Genomic DNA, 21240 nt, shown 5'->3' with positions numbered 1-21240 from the left:
ACATCGATCTGCGCAATTGGGAACCGATGACGTGTCAACCAAGTCAGCGAGCCTAACCACCCGATCCCGTTAGTCGCCTCTTACGACAAGCGTGTAGTCGCCTTTTATGGCAAGCATGGTTTGCTGAAGGCCTATTCTACCCCGGGACCTTCATGGGTCCTGCAGATCTGGACCAGACAATCTAGTGATCAGTCTACGCAACTGGGATAATATCATTACCAATTTCTGATTAATATATTCCACATGATGATAAGCTACTGGCGAAGACATGTATTAATACAATAATGTGGCGCACAAGGATAGAATTGCATTGTTAATAATGTTCGCATAACATATGTCCTTCGGTGGTATTAAACTTATTCCTATAAAGTTATGAAATATTAGTAAAAGTACATTATTATGACTTAAATTAATACGATAAATCTTGTTCACACATTAATTAAATCTGTCAGGTATATGTTCATGACAAACATGATAATGAAAAGAATGATCTGTCTGGCAAACAGCCAGCATGGTCAACAAGCAGTAACAGCTAGATACCCCCAAACAATTCTATCTGAAGTGATACGAATGTTGTACGATGCGTCTTAACTTAAACAAATGAAAATACTACTTAAATACTGTAAATTAAAAACAACGTGAGGATTTAGAACCTAAACTTAAAACTATTTAACACATATATGTATATTTGTTCTTAACGCATATCTTCTCAACTGAATACTGATTAAAATTATATCGATAGGTTCCTACAGTTTGCAAAATTCTTACAGAGACGTCGGTGACATTCAAGACTAAAACAGATTTGAAAAGCACCAATGATTGCATTGATTCAATGTCTAAACTGTTCAAAATATAAGCACATGTCCATCGGACCTCAAGAACGGGCCACCGAGAGAGGTCATGGTTCGCGCGATACTCACCCAATGAATGAATGAACGGTTTACGCACAGTTGTAAGTTCATGTTTTGGTCGTCTTCGTAGAATCATGGCATAAAATATCCGGAGTAAAAATTGAAACAACCAAAGTAGTAAATATCCCAATAGGTAAACATGTAACTTCTGACAAATTTTATTCATTTACCTATGTTTTGTAGAAAAAACACGATAATGTGATGGTTTCTGGGTCACCATGCCACAACGTATACAATCGCGTGATCCTCATTAATATTCATGCCGACTGACGAGTCTGTTTACTGGCTGTTCAGGGATTGGTAACATGGGATACGCCCGCCAGTCGCACCACTGAAGTCCTGGGAAGGTTCACTTTATTTCAGGCTGTGACTTTGGATCAGGAGGACGTGGGTACCTACTACAAGAAACATCCAAATACTAACACAGGAAAAGCAACAGGACCCACTGCAATCTCTCACATCCCATTCAACTCAAGAAGAGGGTGGATGTTCATTTGACTCAAGAGCCACGGTAGTCCTCAGACGGTTTCAAGTCACCCCATAGCCTGACTGCGTTCAACTCGGAACACGCCGGCCGGTTTGTCTCGAATGAAATTGTGATTTCACTGTTTGTTTGGATCAAGACTCTTCTAGTAATTTCTGATCAAGACAGGGATATAAAGTAAAGGATATGAAGATCTTCTCCAGGAGGATAGATACGTTGGCCCTTGTTTCGTCAATTTTGACTGTGTTCCTGATACAAGGTGTTACCGGTAAGTTAAGACAACGAAGCAACAGATTATGGCATGTTTCACAACATTGTTGAATCGCGATATTTTTAATAACGTTCATACAGGTTTACACGATGTCCGTCACATAGTAAAGAATACATTATGTTCATCAAGGTACCCCGTACGTATCGTTTAATGTCTCCGACAGGACCGGTCAGTCGATCGATTTCTCAGACTGATAGAGATATTCTCACCAGGTGACACTTACCCTTTTGTAAAGTTAAGCATTTCATTATCATATTTTAATTTAATGACCATATTTGTAGAAACAAGATTAAGATTTATCCATTTTCCCGTCTTCCAGGCGAAGATCCTCCAACCAACAGCTCGTGCCCAAGCACCCAGTTCCAATGTGCAAATGCGAAATGCATCCCAATGGGTTGGAGGTGTGATGGGGATGTTGACTGTGCCGATGATTCGGACGAGATCAATTGTCGTAAGTACCAATATTTCAGAACACATATATAGATAAAAGGTCGTAGAGGACAGGAGTATATATCCGTATGGTGTTATCAGAATATTATCATACTCGTATTGTTAAATGTCTAGCCACTATTATCAGATTTTCGCACATATGAACTAACTTGGTTAGATATGATGGTTTATCTTATCACTGAATAGGCCATTCTATTTGGGTAGGCGTGGCATTTTGTAAGGCGAACAAACGTGTATATTCGATAACATCGTTCCATTCTCGTTACTCGGATCATGCTGTAGAGTGTGTAACCCCAAGAGGTCATGCTCGCATTTACTGTACAGCAATTGGCTGAAATAACTCAGCTGAGGTCGGCAGGTTCGTATTGACCAATCATATCTCCCTAGCCGTCTCGCGCCTTGCGCATGACTTTACGAGGTCAAATTATTGTCATGCATAACATTTTTGCTGGCTCTTACAGTTTCCACCCTCCTTGAAAAACAACAAGTTCTTTTGAAAATTAAACGTTATTTTTCAATGAATGAACGCCGGTTTCATGCATTTTATTAACAAAGCGTTCTTGTTGTACGATTAAAATTATTCGTATATGGTTACTATCAAAGGTAATTACTTGTGTTGGTAAAATAGGGTGGCTCACACCATACGAGTGTTACGAAATGTGTAGGTGTGGCGGTAGTCAATGACGGGTCAATCAACCATGACTAACTACATTGACAACACTAATCTAAAGAAATTACACGTGTTCCCAAAGCTGTGTGCGTTCTCACAAATCAAGATCCTGTAAACTTTACGTAAGAATTGTTTTCCTGATTTTATCCGACAAAATGTCACAACTACATAAATCATTTTGCAACCAGTGACGTTGCCTCCTTGATAGTGCAAATATGTCAATACGAGGATCTGATCTAATCCAGTATTTAAGTCGTATTTCTTCGCAAAATCTCGACAATAGTGGATAAAAATCGAACCTATGAAAACAAAACTGGAATATTGCGAATATGCGTGTTGACTGTGAATACTGAAATAACGTTGAAATGTAATGACGTGTCTTCTATTCCAGCAACCGTAACATGTGCAGAAGATGAGTTTCACTGTCAGGACAAGAAATGTATCCCGACGAGATGGACTTGTGACAAGGATGATGATTGCAAGGATGGTTCCGACGAATCCCCCGAACTTTGTGGTATGTGTATTAAATTAATAATTATAATGATCTCATGACTGCGAAAACCATTTAAGTCAATGTGCTACATTCAAATATTCTTTTCAAAATATATATATTTAAGTCTATGTACTTTTAGGAATTGTGCAGCCTTAAGGTTTTATTAAAGATATATTATTGTACTTCAGATAGTAGAACGTGCAGTCCAGATCAGTTTGTCTGCAATTCTGGTGTATGCATTCCTGGGGACTGGCAATGTGATGGATCATCAGATTGCGTGGATGGGGAAGATGAACACTGCAGTAAGTATTCCTTCAACTAAACAAGAACCAAACTTCTGAAGGTCTTTATCGATACTGATTATGTTTATTGATATTATTTATTTGTTAGAAATTATTACTTCACCATAAGTTTCACACAATTTTCTGGTAGTTTGTGTTTCATAATTCTGAGAAAATAGTGTAACTTCAGTAAAATTTAGCTCATTTATTTCAGATACCACATGTGAGGTAGATGAATTCAGCTGTTCTAATGGACAGTGTATAGCACAACGATGGAGATGTGATGGCGACAAGGACTGCAAAGATGGGTCTGACGAAGTCAATTGCGGTAAGTTAGTCAATATTCATAGAAGTGGCTCTAGAACAGAAGAATAGAAGTATTTTTACAGTGAGAGATAGGTTTATGAAAGCATAGACAAAAAGCATTGTCTTAGTAAATAAAATACAAGCTGTTTTTCTATTTCTTTTTTTTAAAGAAAAAAATGTTATTTGCATGATTGTGATTACACGATACCATTTAGAAAATGGCCGAATGTTACATGTTATGTTTGGGATTGCACTTTCCCTGGTAAAATACAGTTTCTAGTACTTTTGTTGGATTGAATCACATAAGGGATTCAAACCCACACCCTCTGAGTCTAGACTGCAAACTTTGTGTACCTCTGTAATAAGTATAAATTGGCATGGCTCCCACATCCTAAGGTATGATTACACAGCCATGTAGAGAGAGGTCAAATGTAACATGTTATATATGGGATGAATTTTTTCTCAGTAAAGTACAGATTCGGCTACTATATATTTATCAGATAAGTACACTTTCCGCACTCTAGACTACCACTTGTCTGACATGCACTTGTTTGAAAGTCCGGGTATGCGGGTTAGGCAGCTGACTTATTGTGCTGGTGATAGGTGTCTGACTCTGAGAATGTGGGTTCACACCCTAGAAGGAACTCAACCCAACAAAAGTGCTGGAATCTGTACTTGACTTAGAAAGTGCAATCCCAAATATAACATGTTACTTTCCATGGCTGTTTTCAGGTTATAGAATGGACATGCTTTATGATTGAACGTTACAAAATACTGTACCACGGAATGTAATCTACTTCTAGAGAACACGACATGTAAAGAAGATGAATTTCAATGTCATGATGGCCCGTGCATCAAGCGAAGCTGGCATTGTGATCGGGATATTGACTGCAATGACCAGAGCGATGAACTGCATTGTGACAACTTTACGTCTGATTGCTCAGAGTCACAGTTTAAATGCGTATCTACTGGTGAATGTATCCACAAGTCCTGGTACTGTGACAATGATGTTGACTGTGAAGATAAATCTGATGAGAACTGTAAGTTTATTTCTCACTCATGGTTTACAATTTAACATTCTGATTCACATTAAATACATTACACGCTAATGAACTGGGTTAAGTTTTTGTGACAAGATTTTCGGGGATGTGATTTGTACATCAGAAGATAATTTTATTTCTTGAATGTTGTATCTGTGCATATAATTATAATTTACTGCTTCAGGCACCTTAACATGTCGCAGTGATCAGATCATGTGCTTGGAAGAACGTTACTGTTTGTCAAAATCTGTGAGGTGTAATGGTGACGAGGATTGTCTGGATGGCTCAGATGAACGTGACTGTCCGCGTAAGTGGAAACAGAATACATGTAATGTTGCTGTTGTGCATGTAATGATTACAACTGTTTTTCTTAACAATTTTGGTAACGTTGGCAACCTGACTCTTCATTTAATTCAGTATCCACCAGTTCTGCTGCTAATGGCAGTGAAAATTAACATTTTCAATTATATAGTTCCCTCTACTTCATGGAAGCAAGGAGACTATATACAGAGGGAGAGGAAACTCCTCGAAAAGCCCCTGAATGTATGTCCCGGGTCATTACATAACCAGTGTTGCTAATGTGGTGGCAGCTTATTTATTTTCAACAGCTGATTAAATTTGCTGAGTGTTGTGACAACTGAAAACCTACATGTAGAAGATAAGTTTACTATTTTGTCAGTTCAGTTTAAGTCTAATAATTGTTATTAGTGTCAGAATTAGGACAGTAGACTTGTAAAGTTTCAAGTCGGTATGTTACTTCTCACTGGCTTCCAAAGTACTTTTTTTTGAATCCTAAGTAAATTTCATTTTTGGTTGACTTGTGATTATTCCAACACCTGACACTTGTCATGCAACATTGCAAAGATTTAATTTTTGTTTTTATTTTGTTATTTTTTTCCCAGTAGCTTATGTCTTTGGTTTTTTTTTCAGCCTCACATCCATGCAAAGAAACTGACTTTCACTGTGGTGATGGAGAGTGTATTGACAAATCACTTGTATGTGATGGAACTGCTAACTGCAAAAATATGGAAGATGAAAACCCTGATCAAGGCTGTGCACGTAAGTTTCTTTCTGATATTCTGACGCTCTTGGACAGTTACTTTATCGATTAGTATTTGACTTGAAGATTTTTCTACTAACTAGGATACAAATTGATTCAGAAGAGTTTGACAACTTGTTAGATTATTGCGTTCTGTCATTGATTTTTTTTTTTATTAGTTTTGAGTGCTCTGTCATTCATATTAATTTCAGTTGTCTTACAGAAGTATAATTTATGTGAATCCAGTAAAATGTAACTCTGATCTCTCATGCAAACTCCAATTACTGATTATATATTTCTGGTTTTTCAAGATTGAGACCAAAACACTTGTATTTATTTTGGTATTATTTCTTCTATTGTTACTGCAGCACATGGTATGTTAAAACTTTGTGTACTGTGTTTGTTGTGCACCTGTAGATACATAGATTGTGACGCCTTTGACTCTTTAGTATTTTTAATCTGTTTAGCAATGTTTATCACTTTAATATTATAAATTGTCAAGATCTTAAGCAAATATTTGCTTTCGCACATCCAAGACTTGAGCTTTTGTTTTGTTTTGTTTTTTCATAGCTCACATGAAAAAAGACTACTTCTATCATATATGTATTCCTAATTGTTGAGTAGCACATTGCTCTGAGCACTTAAGCCTCATCTCGATCTAAGCATTATTCCTGTTGTTAATTGTAGTTCGTTTTGTGTTGTTTCTTTCCCCTGTTCCATAGGAAGTTATCTGTTAAGGACCTATGCGTATCACCAGAGTAATTGTATCTCTTCCAACAGAATTATTCTAGACACAGTGACTGGGTTACAAGACAATTCTTGTAACAATTTGTTATTGTGTATCATGCTTCAGTAATAATTGCTCATGCAATACAAAATTCTAGTGAAACTGAAAATAGTAAATTGTTTCCTTTTGTTTTTGATTTGTTTTAAACAAAAATGCATCAATAACAAAATCATAGGTTTAACTGTAAATATCAGGTTTTGTTTAAAGTGTCTGATTCGTTGACATTTATTGTTATTTGTCACTTGTGCATGTATATTCCATATGCATGTACTTAGGTGGTCTATGATTCAGTTTTGTTTTCAATGATAGTTGATAGGGTCAGTGGATTTCAGCAGATTTTCAATGATAGCTCAAGACTAACTACTAACCGTTTTGATGTTCCATACCCTTGACAAGACCTGTTGATGTTTGAAGCACTAGCACTTAAGCATGACTTTGTAACTCTTTCAGGTAATCCATGCGATGACAATAATGGTGGATGTGATCATGTGTGCGTCAACTTATTCGGAAATAAACACAAGTGTGACTGCAACCCAGGTTTCACACTCATGAATGGCTCCCAGACTGTGTGCACGGACATTGATGAGTGTCAGGACAATCTAATCCATGGCACTTGCTCTCAGATCTGTAAGAACACCAAGGGAAGCTACAAGTGCGAATGTGTTCACAATTACTCACTTGTCAACAGGAGATACTGCAAAGCTGACGGTATGTCCTTTGTGGAAAGTATTTTCTAAATGTCTTAAGAAATACCTATGAAAAGTACCTATGTTATCTAACCTCTTAGTGGTTTATGGAATACCTCTGGAGCTGATGTAATTTTCTGTTTTTATTTTTGGATACAATTTTGATATGTGACTAAACTTATAACTATTCTTTATTCAGGTGGCCACCCACAGCTGCTGTTGGCAAGCAGAAAGGATCTTCGAAGAATTACACTTGAAACATTTGATTACAACCTTCTTCTCGATGATGGCCATATATCTGATGCGATAGCAATGGATTTTGATTTTGCTGGAAAGAAGTTTTACTGGACAGATGTTGCGAAAGAGGCTATTTTCAGGTGAATTTATGATGTGGATTCTGTGGAATTACAATTATGATGTTTTTGTTTTTAATGATTGAAATGTAAATGGACTTTAGTGAGAATTTTTACCATAGGCCTTCCGCTTGTGTGATTAAGTTAAGACAATTATATTTCTAATGGATAATGTCTTGTGCCACTATCAAAGAGACCTATTATTTGGTTATGGCCTTTCAGTATTGAAAATGTAATGTGTACTGTGTAAAAATGGCAGTTCAGTTACAGATATTCAAAAACAGTCATTAATGCCAACATTCAGAGTAACACCAACATGTAATTGTTTTCTCCAGAGCTGACTTTGACAACAAGTCATCAGTTGAAGAGGTAGCATCCACAGATGTGAGCACTCCTGATGGCCTTGCAGTAGATTGGATCAACGAGCACCTTTACTGGACTGACACTGGATTTGACAGGATTGAGGTTTCCTCATTGGATGGCAAAATGAGGAAGACCCTTATTAACTCGGGATTAGATGAACCAAGAGCCATAGTGCTGGATCCCAACCATGGGTAAGTAAAGAGAAATTTAAAACTTAAATCAGGCAGTTTATGTTTTGCTTACTGTAATTTTATAGGTAAGAAAAAAAAAAAAAGACATGGACTGTTTGGTAAAGAATTACTTTGACGAAGATCATGTTTGACATCGGACTATTTTGTTTAGATACCTTTTTGAACAGAAATCATGCCAGGTCTTACACCTGAAAATTATGGGTGAAATGATCAGTTTGTTATCTTCTCTGCAGCCTTATGTATTGGACTGACTGGGGTATACAGCCTAAGATTGAACGATGTGGAATGGATGGCAATGACAGGAAAGTGATTATCAACACAACCATCACCTGGCCTAATGGACTCACAATCGGTAAGTAGAAAGCCATATTTATTAAATGGTACATAAATTAATAATTTATTTTCAAATTTTGTTTTGAATGTAAGAAAATTGTCATCCTTAATGCTGGAAGAGTCACACAATACTTGGGTGAAACTTGTTAGTTTATAAGGCTGCATAAGACAATTGTATGTTTCTCAGGAACATATTTTTCAAAAGTGATGAGTGCAGTAGGACTTTTTAAAAAGTTTTGAGATTTTTTTTTTTTTTTTTTTTTTTCCCTCAGAAATACAGCTTGGAATGTTTAGCGTGTGTTAATGAGTTGTGGATTCAGTGGCACTTGTTCTTACACAGTGGACAAATGGATGCTCAGGACGCTGCAATAAAATGGCAATAAAAAAATTGTTACATAAATTAAAGTGACGCACTGATGCCCGAGAAACTTTCACATTTTTTATTTAGCCTAAAGACAATGTATTTCAGGTGGATTGGTAGGTAGGGATTCTTTAAGTGTAAATTTTTGTACACTTGTCTTTCCATGTCATTGATATTTTGCTCTTTATCAGTTACTCAGTTTATTAATCACTGTGACCTTTTGCAGAATAAGCTCGATTGTTGCAAATTTTTAACCATTTTCTTGTCATTTCAGATTATGTTGCTAACAGACTGTATTGGATCGATGCCAAGCGCCACACCATTGAGAGCTCAAACATGCATGGATTAGAGCGAGTGTCTGTTTTGAAGAGCCATCTTCACCTCAACCATCCCTTTGCCATCACTGTCTTTGAAGTAAGTTTCACAGAATTGTATCAGTTGTGAGGTTTTGTAAATTATAATCTGTAGACAAACATTGTCCATATGCATGTTTAAATCTTTCACAACAATTTACTTACATTACTTATTTTCTTTTAAAGGATTACCTTTACTGGACAGACTGGCCATCTGAGTCTGTCAGGAAGTACAGCAAGTTTGGAAGACGTGGCAATGAAGTAGTCAAAGTGGAAACAATTGCTCTGAATCTGCATTCACCTATGGATGTACATGTATTCCATCCTTACAGACAACAAATACAAAGAAGTAAGTACATTGATAACAAAAACTTTTCTTTTTTGATTTTTAGAGTTGATCCTTTCAGGAAAGAGAACTTCACGCAACAAGATAATCCTTACAAAGTGTCGTTTGATTTCTTGGAAGTTGCTTATTTCAGTATTTGACAAATGTTTGTTCCTTTCTGCTATGTCTATCAGATATATTAATGTTTTTCATAATAGGATTGTGTGGTGTCAACAAGGGTGGCTGTTCCCACTTCTGTCTGCCAAAAGCTTACGATGTCAGCAACACTGAATTGTTTACCTGTCACTGTCCCAATGGATTAGTCTTGTCATCAGATAAGAAGACCTGTGTTGAAGGAGGTATGTCCATATCAACACGTGTGTGCTAGTTAGCTGTTAATTCACTTTATGTTTAAGAGTTAAAAGTATTGTCTATCCAATTTTTTTACTAAATTTAGTTCACACTAGCCTATACTCTTTAAATGAAGGTGGGGGGAGGCTGGTATATTTTCATACCTTTTTAGAGATGATCTTTTTAGAATGTAATTGCACCTAGTAAAAGGTTCAGTTTAATTTCTACCACTGGTTAAAAACAGATCACTGATCCAAACATGTATTATTCACATTTCAATATTTCTTTTCTCCAGTAATTACGCTGTTTGTTTTTGAGATCTAATACAGTCTATCTGCTACTTTAATGGACATATATTTTATCATATCTGTAGATGTTTAGATATTAACCTGTAATGCATGCCATAACTGTAACCTTGTAGACATCCTTCCAAGACATAGTTGTCACTTACAGTATTCACAGTAATATATACTCATTACATCGCTGAGTGGACCTGAACCTCTGCAAGAATATTGTGTTAGTTTCATCAGACTTGCCTAGTCTTTGACAAGCTTCCCCCGAGCCCATGAACACCAGGCTACTTGTAAATCCTAGATGCATGTGGTATCCATGTTTTGTCTCATTGATAGTTAATATAAATGTCCCTGATCATGAGATTTGCTCTTGATGGTTGACCCCACTTCTAAGCGCTGCAATTGCATGACCCTGGTTGTTATCCACAGACATTACAACCGGTACTACACCCAGCAAAGCCAGTCCTTCTCCAGTGCCGGTCAAACCAGATTCTCCAAATAGAAGTCACAATCGCTCATCTAGTCATGGTGAGGATAGAGTGCCATATTTCTGTCAGTCAGGTGTAGGGATTTTGGTGACAACGTTCTTGACAGGTTTCATGCCGATTTGGGCTTAATATAGTATATATCATCTTTGTTGCTTAGTCATGGCTTAGCTGTCTGTTTTTATGTATCATTAGTGACCATTAATTGGTAGGGTGGCTTACACGACTTAAGTAATTGATATTTAAGATGCATATCTAAATCCAATCTTCAATGTTTGAAATGAATGCATACATAATATATAGATGCATGAAACCAAATATAAGCATGGTTTTACTATTCCATCAAATGTTTGACAATTTTTAGCATGTAATGGACACTGTATACGTATTGAACTTTATATTGGTGTGTGTGCACTAACACTTGTATAACAGCATACTTCTAGTAGTAGCAACAAAAAGACTAATTGTGAACATGGTAGTATATCTTTGAGTTAAAACATTTTTTTTATTTGCAGTTCCTACAGTTGTCACCACCAGAAAGCCTACAGTACCCGAGGTGTCCACAGGAAGTGAAGTAACAGAAGGTCCTGGCTACTCCGTTGTCACGCATCCAGAGCAGTTGAATACAACAGAACTGCACACACCAGAACATATGGCAGAAGAAAATATTGGACATATTGCTGGCATTGTCATTAGTGTCCTGTGTGTCCTCTTCATCATTCTTGGAATCGTAAGTATTAAATGTTTAAAATCTGTATGTAGTTTAAATAGCTGTTTTTGTTTGCTGGGATTTTGTAGACATAAATACTACATGTTATGGCTCCCTGAGAGGCTTGTAGACAAAATTTACAGTAAAGCACTTGAAAAGCAAGATGGTTATTTGGTTTTGTTAGTCAGAAGTCTTTGCGATTTCCTGAAGTTCGAAATATCAGCCATTTTGTTGGATTCCAAGATTCTAATACTGTAAAATCAAACCTCCTAGTTTTTGGAAAGAATAATACAGAAAAGAAAATTGGTTCAAATGAAGTAAAATATATATGTGGAAGTGTACTTTTTGGAATATTTAGCTGAAAAGATTGACTGGCATGGTGTTTGGTGGGCATGGGTAATGTAGTGTTATAACATGCCTCTTGACCAGCATCTGCATATCATGGGTGGCAATCATTGAATATTGTCCTTATTAGTACCTTATTCGGATACTAAGTATTTTTCAAAGCAGTTCTAAAGAAAAAGTTTACTCCCATTGTCCATTTGTCTCAAGTGGCTTGGTTTGTTGTGCAGGTTGGTTATGTGCTGTACAGAAGATATTCCCGAGGAAATGGAAAGAGCATGAACTTCGATAATCCCGTCTACAGGAAGACAACCACCGCAGATGACGTCACCATTGAAAACAAGTTGCCACCGGTAGGTTTAGTGAAGTATCTGTGCTGACATATAAAGTTATTATAAATGGTTAATCTGGGATTGGGAAAGAGAACTTTGACAATGGACCATTTTCAGTAGTATTGCCCATTTCCTGAATTTTGAATGGGCCACTGCCCTTGTATCAATAGTAAACTTTCAAATTTTTCATTCTAATGTGCAAAATGGCCCGTGGCCCCTGCCCTGGTTAATATTTCATTCCAATGTATCCAATTTTCATACACAGTATACAGTACAGATATTACTATACTATTTTATCCTGACAATTTTGTCTGTAAGAATAGTTCTCAGGTTTTGAAAATAAATTTTTCCAAACATGTGTTGCAGTTTATGTTGTGAAACAAAAATCATTACCCATTTCACAGCTGCAAAGCTTTGAAAGGGAGATATTTTGATATTTTACCATGCTTGTACGTTATGTTAGGATTGATGTCTTATCAGACTAAGCAGAGCCATTATCTGTTTTGGGACACATGTTGAAATGAAACGGATGAAGATGCCTGAAATAGGTTACATGGCTGTGCTTGAGTTCCATTCAGAGTTGCCAGAAACTGAAATCATATTTTATTTATTTGTTAAGTTTTTATGCATGAAGTATGGAACATGTTGCCCAAGTCATACCTAAATAGATCTTTATTTGAATTCTCAATCAAGTTGTTAATGAAGTTTTTAAGATGAAATGACAGGTTTGGTTTCTTCATGTGATTTTAGAATTCTGGGAAATTTTTGTTGTGCGACATTTTAAACAGATCCTGTTTTTTTTTTCTTTGCAGAGCATGCAGCCCTTGACACAAAACAGTGGTGATGTTATATGTTGAACATGATACCATCTGGCTTGGCTACAATCATCATCTGACTAGTGGCTTTTCTTAACAGCAAGAATGTGCTGTTATGTAGCAGTGAATAACAGTGGCAACATAAGTTACTGCAGAATAACAGGAAGCAGCCTTCATTGCCATCGGGCTCTGCTAATGGAACCATCATGAACGTGATGCTTGTGTGGAACTTTATCACCCATTGTTGCCCCACTGAGTGTTGTCGCTGTTGTCATCGCCACGACTACCACCACCTTCACCATCATTGCCAAGTGACTGCCGTGGTATTGTGCCAATCATGTGTCAATCATGTGTTTACTCACTGCATTGCTGCCAACTTGGTGTCTGCTCATACCACGCCAGCATGGCAAAAAGTGCATCATTGTGATCAGTTTCCCTTGCTATGGTTGTTAAGACTTGGATGAATTCATAGAAACGGAGAATGTTTATTTCATTATTAAATTATTTTGTTGATTTGTCTGTGTGTGTACATTTAGCAGCATGCAATGCCTGAAAGTGTGAGAGTTAGGCTGAGGCCCTCATTATTTATGCTTTATCACGAAAAAAAACTCATCATTTGCCTCAGTTGTTGACTTTGAATATGACTGAGTTGATCATGTGTTCCCCATAACACAAAAATTCCACTGACAAATGCCTGCTCTCTGCACTGGGATGTTGCAAACTGAACAAAAATGTGCCGGACAGAAGGATTGTGTTTGTGGATTGTGGGCTGGAACGTAGACATACACCCTAGGATCTGGGCTAGACAGGACATGTTGGTGCTTACCAATGCCCAACAAGCACACTGTGCTGCGAGCTTCCCCCATCACCGAGGACATCTCATGGAGATCTCATGGAGTACTCCCCATCAGTGCACCATCACAGTGCTTGTACCTTCAGCAGTAATCATTCCCTTCGTCAGCTGCTGAAAACATCCAACCTATGATAAATCTCCATGAAGATGGAGCCACTGATTCAGGAACAGGGCCGGACAACCAGGCCGAAAGAGAACAAAGTGTGGTCTTAAGGACGTGCGAGGCAGAGAGCAAGAGAAAACTATTTATTCCATGGAGGAAGGCCAGTTGGCTAGACCCATGTGCCTTCACCTCCTGTAATAAACAATGTCCTTCAGTCAAGTGTGTACATATTAATGTTCCAGTAATGTATGTGATGATATGTCCTGTGTGAGTGTGGATGTGTATGTACATAGTGACGTGTATAGAGTGGTTGTTTACATGCTAGCGTTGCTACTGCATCAGGCTGTGTTGGAGTTCACTAGAGCTCAAGTTGTCAATCTCGTTTGGACATGGCTGCTCGATTCTCTGGACAACTGACTCCATAGACAGCTTTCCCTTGTGCTTGCTATGAGCGTTTCTGGCAGTAGTGAGAAATAGGATAAGCCATTCCGTAGTTAGAACTATCCTTGCTGCATGCAGCTGTCAGGACACACAGGGTAAGCACAGATTATCAGCTTCCTGCCACCTCTGCAATCAAACATTTCAATTCTCTTGGTGTGCCAGACAGGTGTTCAGTCTCAGGACATCAACCATATGAAACCAATAAGTATGCATCATCTCAACCAATAAATCTGGATCATACCACAATTAACACCTATGCTGCCTGTGTTTTTACCATCTACCATTCATTTTCACTGCCTTTTTGATGTTTTTTTTTTGAAATCCACTTTGAGTTTGGTCATTATTGTGCATAGATGTGGCTGATGCAAAAGTTAGGTTAAAAAGTGCTCATGTGTTTGGTTGTGATAATATGGTTTATACAATGCACCTACATACAGCTGAGTTTCAAGTTTTGAGGGCACCTTTTCTCACAATGCAAAACCTGCTGAACTCTTTCTCAGTAGGCTAAGTCACATCGTGTTAATATATTTAATGTTTTGTTTTTCTGTATAAAATTTGTATATTAACATCCTGTACAGCTGCTTGTATATTGTTTAAGAACATAATGTAATTGTGAATCTCAGAGCAGACAAGTTCAGTGTACAACAGAATGAATGATTGGGAATGGAAAGTCAGCGGGAGTGAAAGACGTTTGATTGTGCAAGTATGATTGTTTGTGTGGCTGTATAAATGTTTGGTGAATATCCATTGTACATGTGTAGATAATGTGCTCTGTAAATCAAGAATGTATCATTTTTTGGTCAAAAATGCAATGTAATAAATTTCTATTTAAAGATAATACGCATTTGTGTTATGGTTCAGAAGGAATTCTCATTAATAACCCCATTGTAAATATGCGAAGAGGGCATTGTAACAAGCAGAGAATTGACTACTCTATGTCTTCGTTGCTTTCGGATTTCCGCTGAAGCTTACAGCTTTTCAATGCCTTTTTCAGGGCATTTGAGGTCGTACATTTTCGTTAATGGTGACCTACATGCAGTCTTCTCAGCCCCTTCTCAGTACCATCCTTACCTCGATTGTTAATGTTATGTCGCGGTTTAGATTTAATGGTTTACCTTTACAATCTATTTCTGTATCTAAGGTCTGGCGATGCCTATTTGGAACTGGGACATTTTACATATCTCGAAAAAACCTTACGGAAAACTACAAATGTAATTTGCGTACAGTGTCCTCACACACCTCGTGTGACGTCATTCATATGCCTGTTTCGAGGCACCCCAAAGTCACGTTGCGTGAATGATATAGAACGCGCAAACTCACCGCCTGTACCTTCATCGTATGGTTTTCACGTGTAAATATTCAGTGCCTCGTCGTATTTAGGTCACAAAATCGTAGCTTCTGTTGAGCTTCCCGACCCGCCACCTGCCCGTTCTGTTCAAACCTGACTATCACGTACACGTATAGGTCAGTACTGTTCCGTAAATGAATCTGAAAGACGTTGCGGTTTATTATTTTGGCGTCACGATGTAACGGCTTCTTTGGTTGATATTAGATCTGAAGGATCATATACTGAGTAATAGGTTCCAGATGGGAATGTTTCTTGTTAAAATTGAGGTTACAGTCAATTGGATATGTTATTTACAACGCTGAAACACGTCCTTGAGACTGTCCCACCCATTGCTCAACGTTCCAATCTTTAACTGTGTATGCGCGTCTCGTTTTTCATTACAAATGTGCCTCTAAAGTTATGAAAATGATTGTAGTGGATTGACTGGTTATTTTAGTCAAAATGATTGTTGAAAGTATTTTGAGTCACACACTTACATGTACAGTTTCATATTATCCAAAACCACTTATAGTAACTGGTTTATTAGAAGGTTTTCATGCATTAACATCATGATGTCAAAGCGAACACTTCAATCCTTTGTTGGGTGATGAAATGCTTGTTTATGGGGGGATGGGGGGGGATACCTCAAATTATGTAAGCCAGATGAAATGCAGTTGACCTAAATTTGTAAATGTCTGGCGTATGTGAAGTCTCATGCTGAGCACACACAGACTACTGGAATTGACGTCATTGTACACGAGTGCCTCACAAAACCCCAACAGATTGTTACGTTTACACAATAGTTTTTCCTTCAGGAATGAACACCATATGGTAATGGACACGTAGAAAGTCGGGTCGATACAATCAATACACGGAGACATTTGGTACGCCTTCGCAAAACAGCAGATACAAGGGGAATAACTCAGTGGGAAGCTAGATCTGTGAACCAGCAATGTAAAGCAGAGACTTAAATTCGCGGTTGATTACAGTAGGCATAGATGCATTCAAGACCTGAACACTCTTAATAGTTCATCACTTCTTATACCTGAATTAAACTTATAATTGCAGTATTACCGGGGGCTTTACACTAGGCTCAAAATTCTCTCTGTTTTTACAGTAAAATCGCAATGGCTAACGGTCAAGGAGTGGCTTTGTGTAGGTTTACGTTGTCACAATATATCAGCTATGGTCAACATGAAAACTGTTGTAAACTGTAAATTTCATAATGACTTTTACACAGAGGTTAAAAAGACATATTTTCTGCCATTGCTGTTTGTCGAGTACGTGTTTCCAGTTGAAACCAAAACTTATCTAGAGATTTAGAAAATGAAGAAATTTATGACAGCATTTGCAAGGCTAAAATGTCCATTCTAATATCTCTTTGTGAAAACAGGAAGGTACGCAAATATCTATAAATATTGTGAACTTTGTAATATGAATAGCATAGAAAGCGAATGTCATTGACTTCTTATACAGGTTGGGGAAACCTATCTGCCTATAATAGGCCAAACAGGTTACTATAGGCCGTTCTGCCTATTTCTGCCGACATTCCAATAATTGTGATATATATGGTGCATGAAGTGGTGCATTTCCGCATGAGGACGTTAATGCGGTTCAAGTTTTAGTATCCTAAGGTTTTCATTTAACCCTTTTGAGAATGTTAATCACATACTAATAGAGTTTTGAAATTGCTAATTAAATAGAAAGAATATAATATATCTTAGAAACTTCGCAGAAAATTAATGACATATATATTCATTGTTAATTGTCAGAAGGAAAATCTATGAAAAATTGTGTTCTTAATGAATCACCATTTTGTGCTGTAATTGGTAGTTTGTGAAATAATTAGAAACAAGTCCAACTATAGTCCAAATGGCCTATAACAAAATAGGCAGAACTGCCTAGAGTATCCTATTCGGCCTGTTATAGACAGATCGGTAGGTTTCCCCAACCTGTTATAAGCCCATTGCAACAGAAAAAATATCTAATTATTACAATAGACACCCAAACACACACAAATTTACTGAGTTCGCATAATTCTCTAATTTTACGTCAGTATTTATATCCAGTGCTTTAAATACTAGAACGATTCATGTCTTTGTGTTATGTATACGTTAATGATTGCTTATATACTACCGCATGCATATTGTAAATGCACGAGAGGCTTGTTGCCTCTACTGCTGGATAAACGGATCTGAATATTTCAGCTGTGTGGCCGCGATGTATATAACCATCTGACAAACCAGTGGTTGATAGCACGAGAAAAGATCCACAATTCACACCTTCAGGGAATGTTTTAACACTATCAGGGCAAATGTGTTCTCGTGTATCATGGACTGGGTCATAATGATAATACAATGATAATACAACGTGTATCATAAAGCGCCTGTTTCGACGCACGTGGATGTGCTGAAAGCGATAACGCATTATTACCCCGGATACTTCAATCTACCAGTGAGGCGCTAGAAGGCAACAGTCACATGACTTATCCCACCGGGTACCCACTCACTGCTGGTCGAACAGAGGCAATTCATGAACAAACCCACACTTGCTTGGGGTGAGACCACCTGTGGTAACTGTGCTTCGTTATGGGACAGGGCTGAAATATCAGACAAACTTTCAGGAGTAAAGGTGTCAAACAGTCTCTGGTCCAAGGATTGTCCTCAATCGAACTTTGCTTAACTTTAATTGATTTGTGACACGGACTCTATACACAGGACCATACACCACCACCACAAAGTCGTTATTGTAAGTGAAAATTACCAGGTTACTCTGTTTATATCCACATCAAAGATGCCTGTTTTAACTAACTGGTCAGAGGCGTTTTGCTTGCATTGGTCACTGCTCTGACCGAGGTGCTTCCCCAGTTCTATAATGTACATGTATTGACGAATTCTTCGTGCACATTCGGAACCACTCTGATTACTCCTTTGTTTACATTAATGCATAAGTAGGTCGTTCCTGTGTCATGATTTTGGTCACTTTGTGAGTGGGGCAGCTCAAAGACAAACGCAAAGTCCGTGAATATATACGATTTTCATAGAAACAATCAATTCCATTTTAAGTGAAAAGGCACCAGTGATATGGGAGTCCAGTGCTTGAACACGAGGAAAATGTACAACTACTTTCACATTGGGGAAAGGAAATTTGGTCCGCGGACTGTAATTCAGACAAGTTGTTAATCTGCCACCTTCCCCTCCGGTTCTTATTCTCTCGCTCCCCGCGTTTAGAGGCACAAAAGCAGCCAGGCGTGATGACACGCAAAGGGTCGACTACTTTCACCTACAGTTTTCTCCAAAGGAACGTTGTGCGCCAGTGATTTGTGTCATTTCATGATAGCCCGCATCACATCACAGTCTGTTTGCAGTGAAAACGTACCGATGATATTTAAATGGTCATTTGGAAAGGTAATGTTATGAGGATTGACAATCTTAATTTCACTATATTCGATTCACTTTGTTTAATGTGAAATTCATCTTCATGTTTTCACTGCAAATAGACTATACACGCACATACAATTGATTGATTGAGTTTAGTTTTTACACCGCAATATTCCAACAGCTATATGGTGGCGGTCTGAAAATAATCGAATCTTGAACATACAATCCAGTGATCAGCCGCATGAACATCGATCTACGCAACTAGGAACCGATGACGTGTGTCAGCCAAATAAGCGAACATGCCCAGTCGATCCCGTTAGTCTTTTCTTGCGACAAGCATAGTCGCCTTTTATGGTAAGCATGGGTTGCTGAAGGCCTATTCTATCCATCTACAGCATGAGCACCATGAGATACGATGATATGAGTCAACCAAGTCGGCGAGTCTGACCACTCGATCCCAATAATCGGCTCGAGCGACAAGCATGAGTTACAGAAGATCAGTTCTACTATGGATTCCAATTCTTTCCTAAATAACTAAGTCACTTGCTCAGGCAGATATCACATGTTTTGACACTGTGTTATGGATCATCATCGTATCGGTTATTCCACAGTGTTGTCATCTTCCATCTTGGGCTCTCTTGAGAGCAGCGAGTGAGTGTGCTGCACATTAGGGGTTAATGTTCTCATACATAACAGTCCATTCATTTTCAAATGCCTGTATTTCAAATACAGTTTGGTTTGAATTTTGCTAAGGAAAATCCAGACAATTTACAAATGCAAATATTCACCATGCTAGCGTATGTACCTGTTTCATCCTATCGAAATGCTCATGATGCTGATCACTGGATTGTCTGGTCCAACCTTGATTATTAACAGACCACCACCGTTGAAAAACAAAACCAACCAAAATCAAATTATATTTAGGTCAAACTAAATCATTCGAAAAGAGAAAACTCGTATTCTCTCTGACAAAACTTGGCGTTTCCTGGTGTATCAAATTTACACGAATTTATCACAACAAAAATCATATTTCGTGCCGGGGTTCCCTTACTAGAATAAATAATGCTTGAGAGACGAGGAGTCCCATATTAGCATTGAAATGCAACTCCATGTGAAATTTTCACATTCTTTCGCTGTCTTGAGGAACTTTGTGTATCGAATCGATATGAATTTCCGTGTTTCAGTACATCAGGGTATTGGTGGCTTTTGCATATACAACACCGTCTGTTTTAATAACAAATTCCAGGTCTCTAAGCACAGCTGGGTCTCTGGGTTTCGCTTGGGCCTAGGTTTTCGAGGCTCTCCTTGCACTAAGATAGACGTAACATTACGTACATTATTAACATTACCTTATCATTATCTTAGCGCAAGGAGAGCGTCTATAATTTAGGCCCTTGTTTCGAAGATTGTTAAAAACATAGTGAGTGAGGTTTCACGTCTCTTTTAACAATATCCCAATACTTTAACCATTATCCTACCCCAACGTCACTGTTGGAAGAACATGCGCTGTCGCGCTTAATAAAATAAATACATCAACTACTCGATCGCCTTTCAGTACATTGGAAAATGGCGTGACAGAGATGTTAAATCCTTCATTTTCCAAGTTCGATTTACCACATGTTTACACAGAAAACTTAAGCAAAACAAGATTTAACATACATATAATTGTCCCATATCATTCCACGAATAAATACAAGCAAAATGGTTTCCAGTCAGAATTTGACAACTTTCATGTTCAGTAGAAGTGCTGTTGATTTGATATCGTACAGGTTTTCTGATGTTCATACATGCAATGTTCAAAACAAACATTATGTTGTCAGTTTATCCAAGGCAACGGAGCGCAAGTCAGCGCGTGGCGAGAACAGCCTGTGTCTAGTCAAAGAGAAACAACTCTTCGTGAAAATTACGCCGTAGACTGGTATCTTGTCTTTCGCCTTCATCGGTTGCACAATGAATCTGTCGAGGATCGCAAACGCTGTAGAACAGGCAAACCGGTTTATATTTAGCCGCCGCTAGGTGGCGTTTGCGTGCACTTGTCTCAACGTGAATGAACCCAATCGAACAGACACTTTGTTAATCGCTGACTGTTATATTGAAAGCGTCGGTGTCAAC

The 21240-nt window shown here is 37.9% G+C and overlaps 1 protein-coding gene across 1 annotated transcript; it reads left to right on the top strand.

The window, feature by feature from the left end:
- The first annotated feature begins 1160 nt into the window (after positions 1 to 1160).
- Positions 1161 to 15259, top strand: LOC137290236 (very low-density lipoprotein receptor-like). Its single transcript, XM_067820992.1, has 19 exons — positions 1161 to 1663; positions 1986 to 2117; positions 3178 to 3300; positions 3468 to 3581; positions 3775 to 3888; positions 4670 to 4906; positions 5091 to 5213; positions 5837 to 5965; positions 7183 to 7440; positions 7618 to 7795; positions 8107 to 8325; positions 8559 to 8677; positions 9294 to 9433; positions 9559 to 9721; positions 9916 to 10056; positions 10771 to 10869; positions 11342 to 11556; positions 12108 to 12230; positions 13022 to 15259. Exons 1-19 carry the CDS (start codon positions 1582 to 1584, stop codon positions 13064 to 13066), a joined length of 2754 nt encoding a protein of 917 aa, XP_067677093.1. The 5' UTR covers positions 1161 to 1581; the 3' UTR covers positions 13067 to 15259.
- The last annotated feature ends 5981 nt before the right edge of the window (positions 15260 to 21240 follow it).

Source organism: Haliotis asinina, chromosome 7 (assembly GCF_037392515.1).
Source record: "Haliotis asinina isolate JCU_RB_2024 chromosome 7, JCU_Hal_asi_v2, whole genome shotgun sequence".
NCBI lineage: Eukaryota > Metazoa > Mollusca > Gastropoda > Lepetellida > Haliotidae > Haliotis > Haliotis asinina.
This window is presented reverse-complemented; position numbering and strand designations above follow the sequence as displayed.

Coding starts and splice junctions, on each gene's coding strand:
- LOC137290236 (XM_067820992.1), top strand. CDS start 1,582: ATGAAGATCTTCTCCAGGAGGATAGATACGTTGGCCCTTGTTTCGTCA. Junction 5,966..7,182: donor CCCTGATCAAGGCTGTGCAC/GTAAGTTTCTTT, acceptor TAACTCTTTCAG/GTAATCCATGCGATGACAAT. Junction 9,722..9,915: donor CAGACAACAAATACAAAGAA/GTAAGTACATTG, acceptor TTTTCATAATAG/GATTGTGTGGTGTCAACAAG.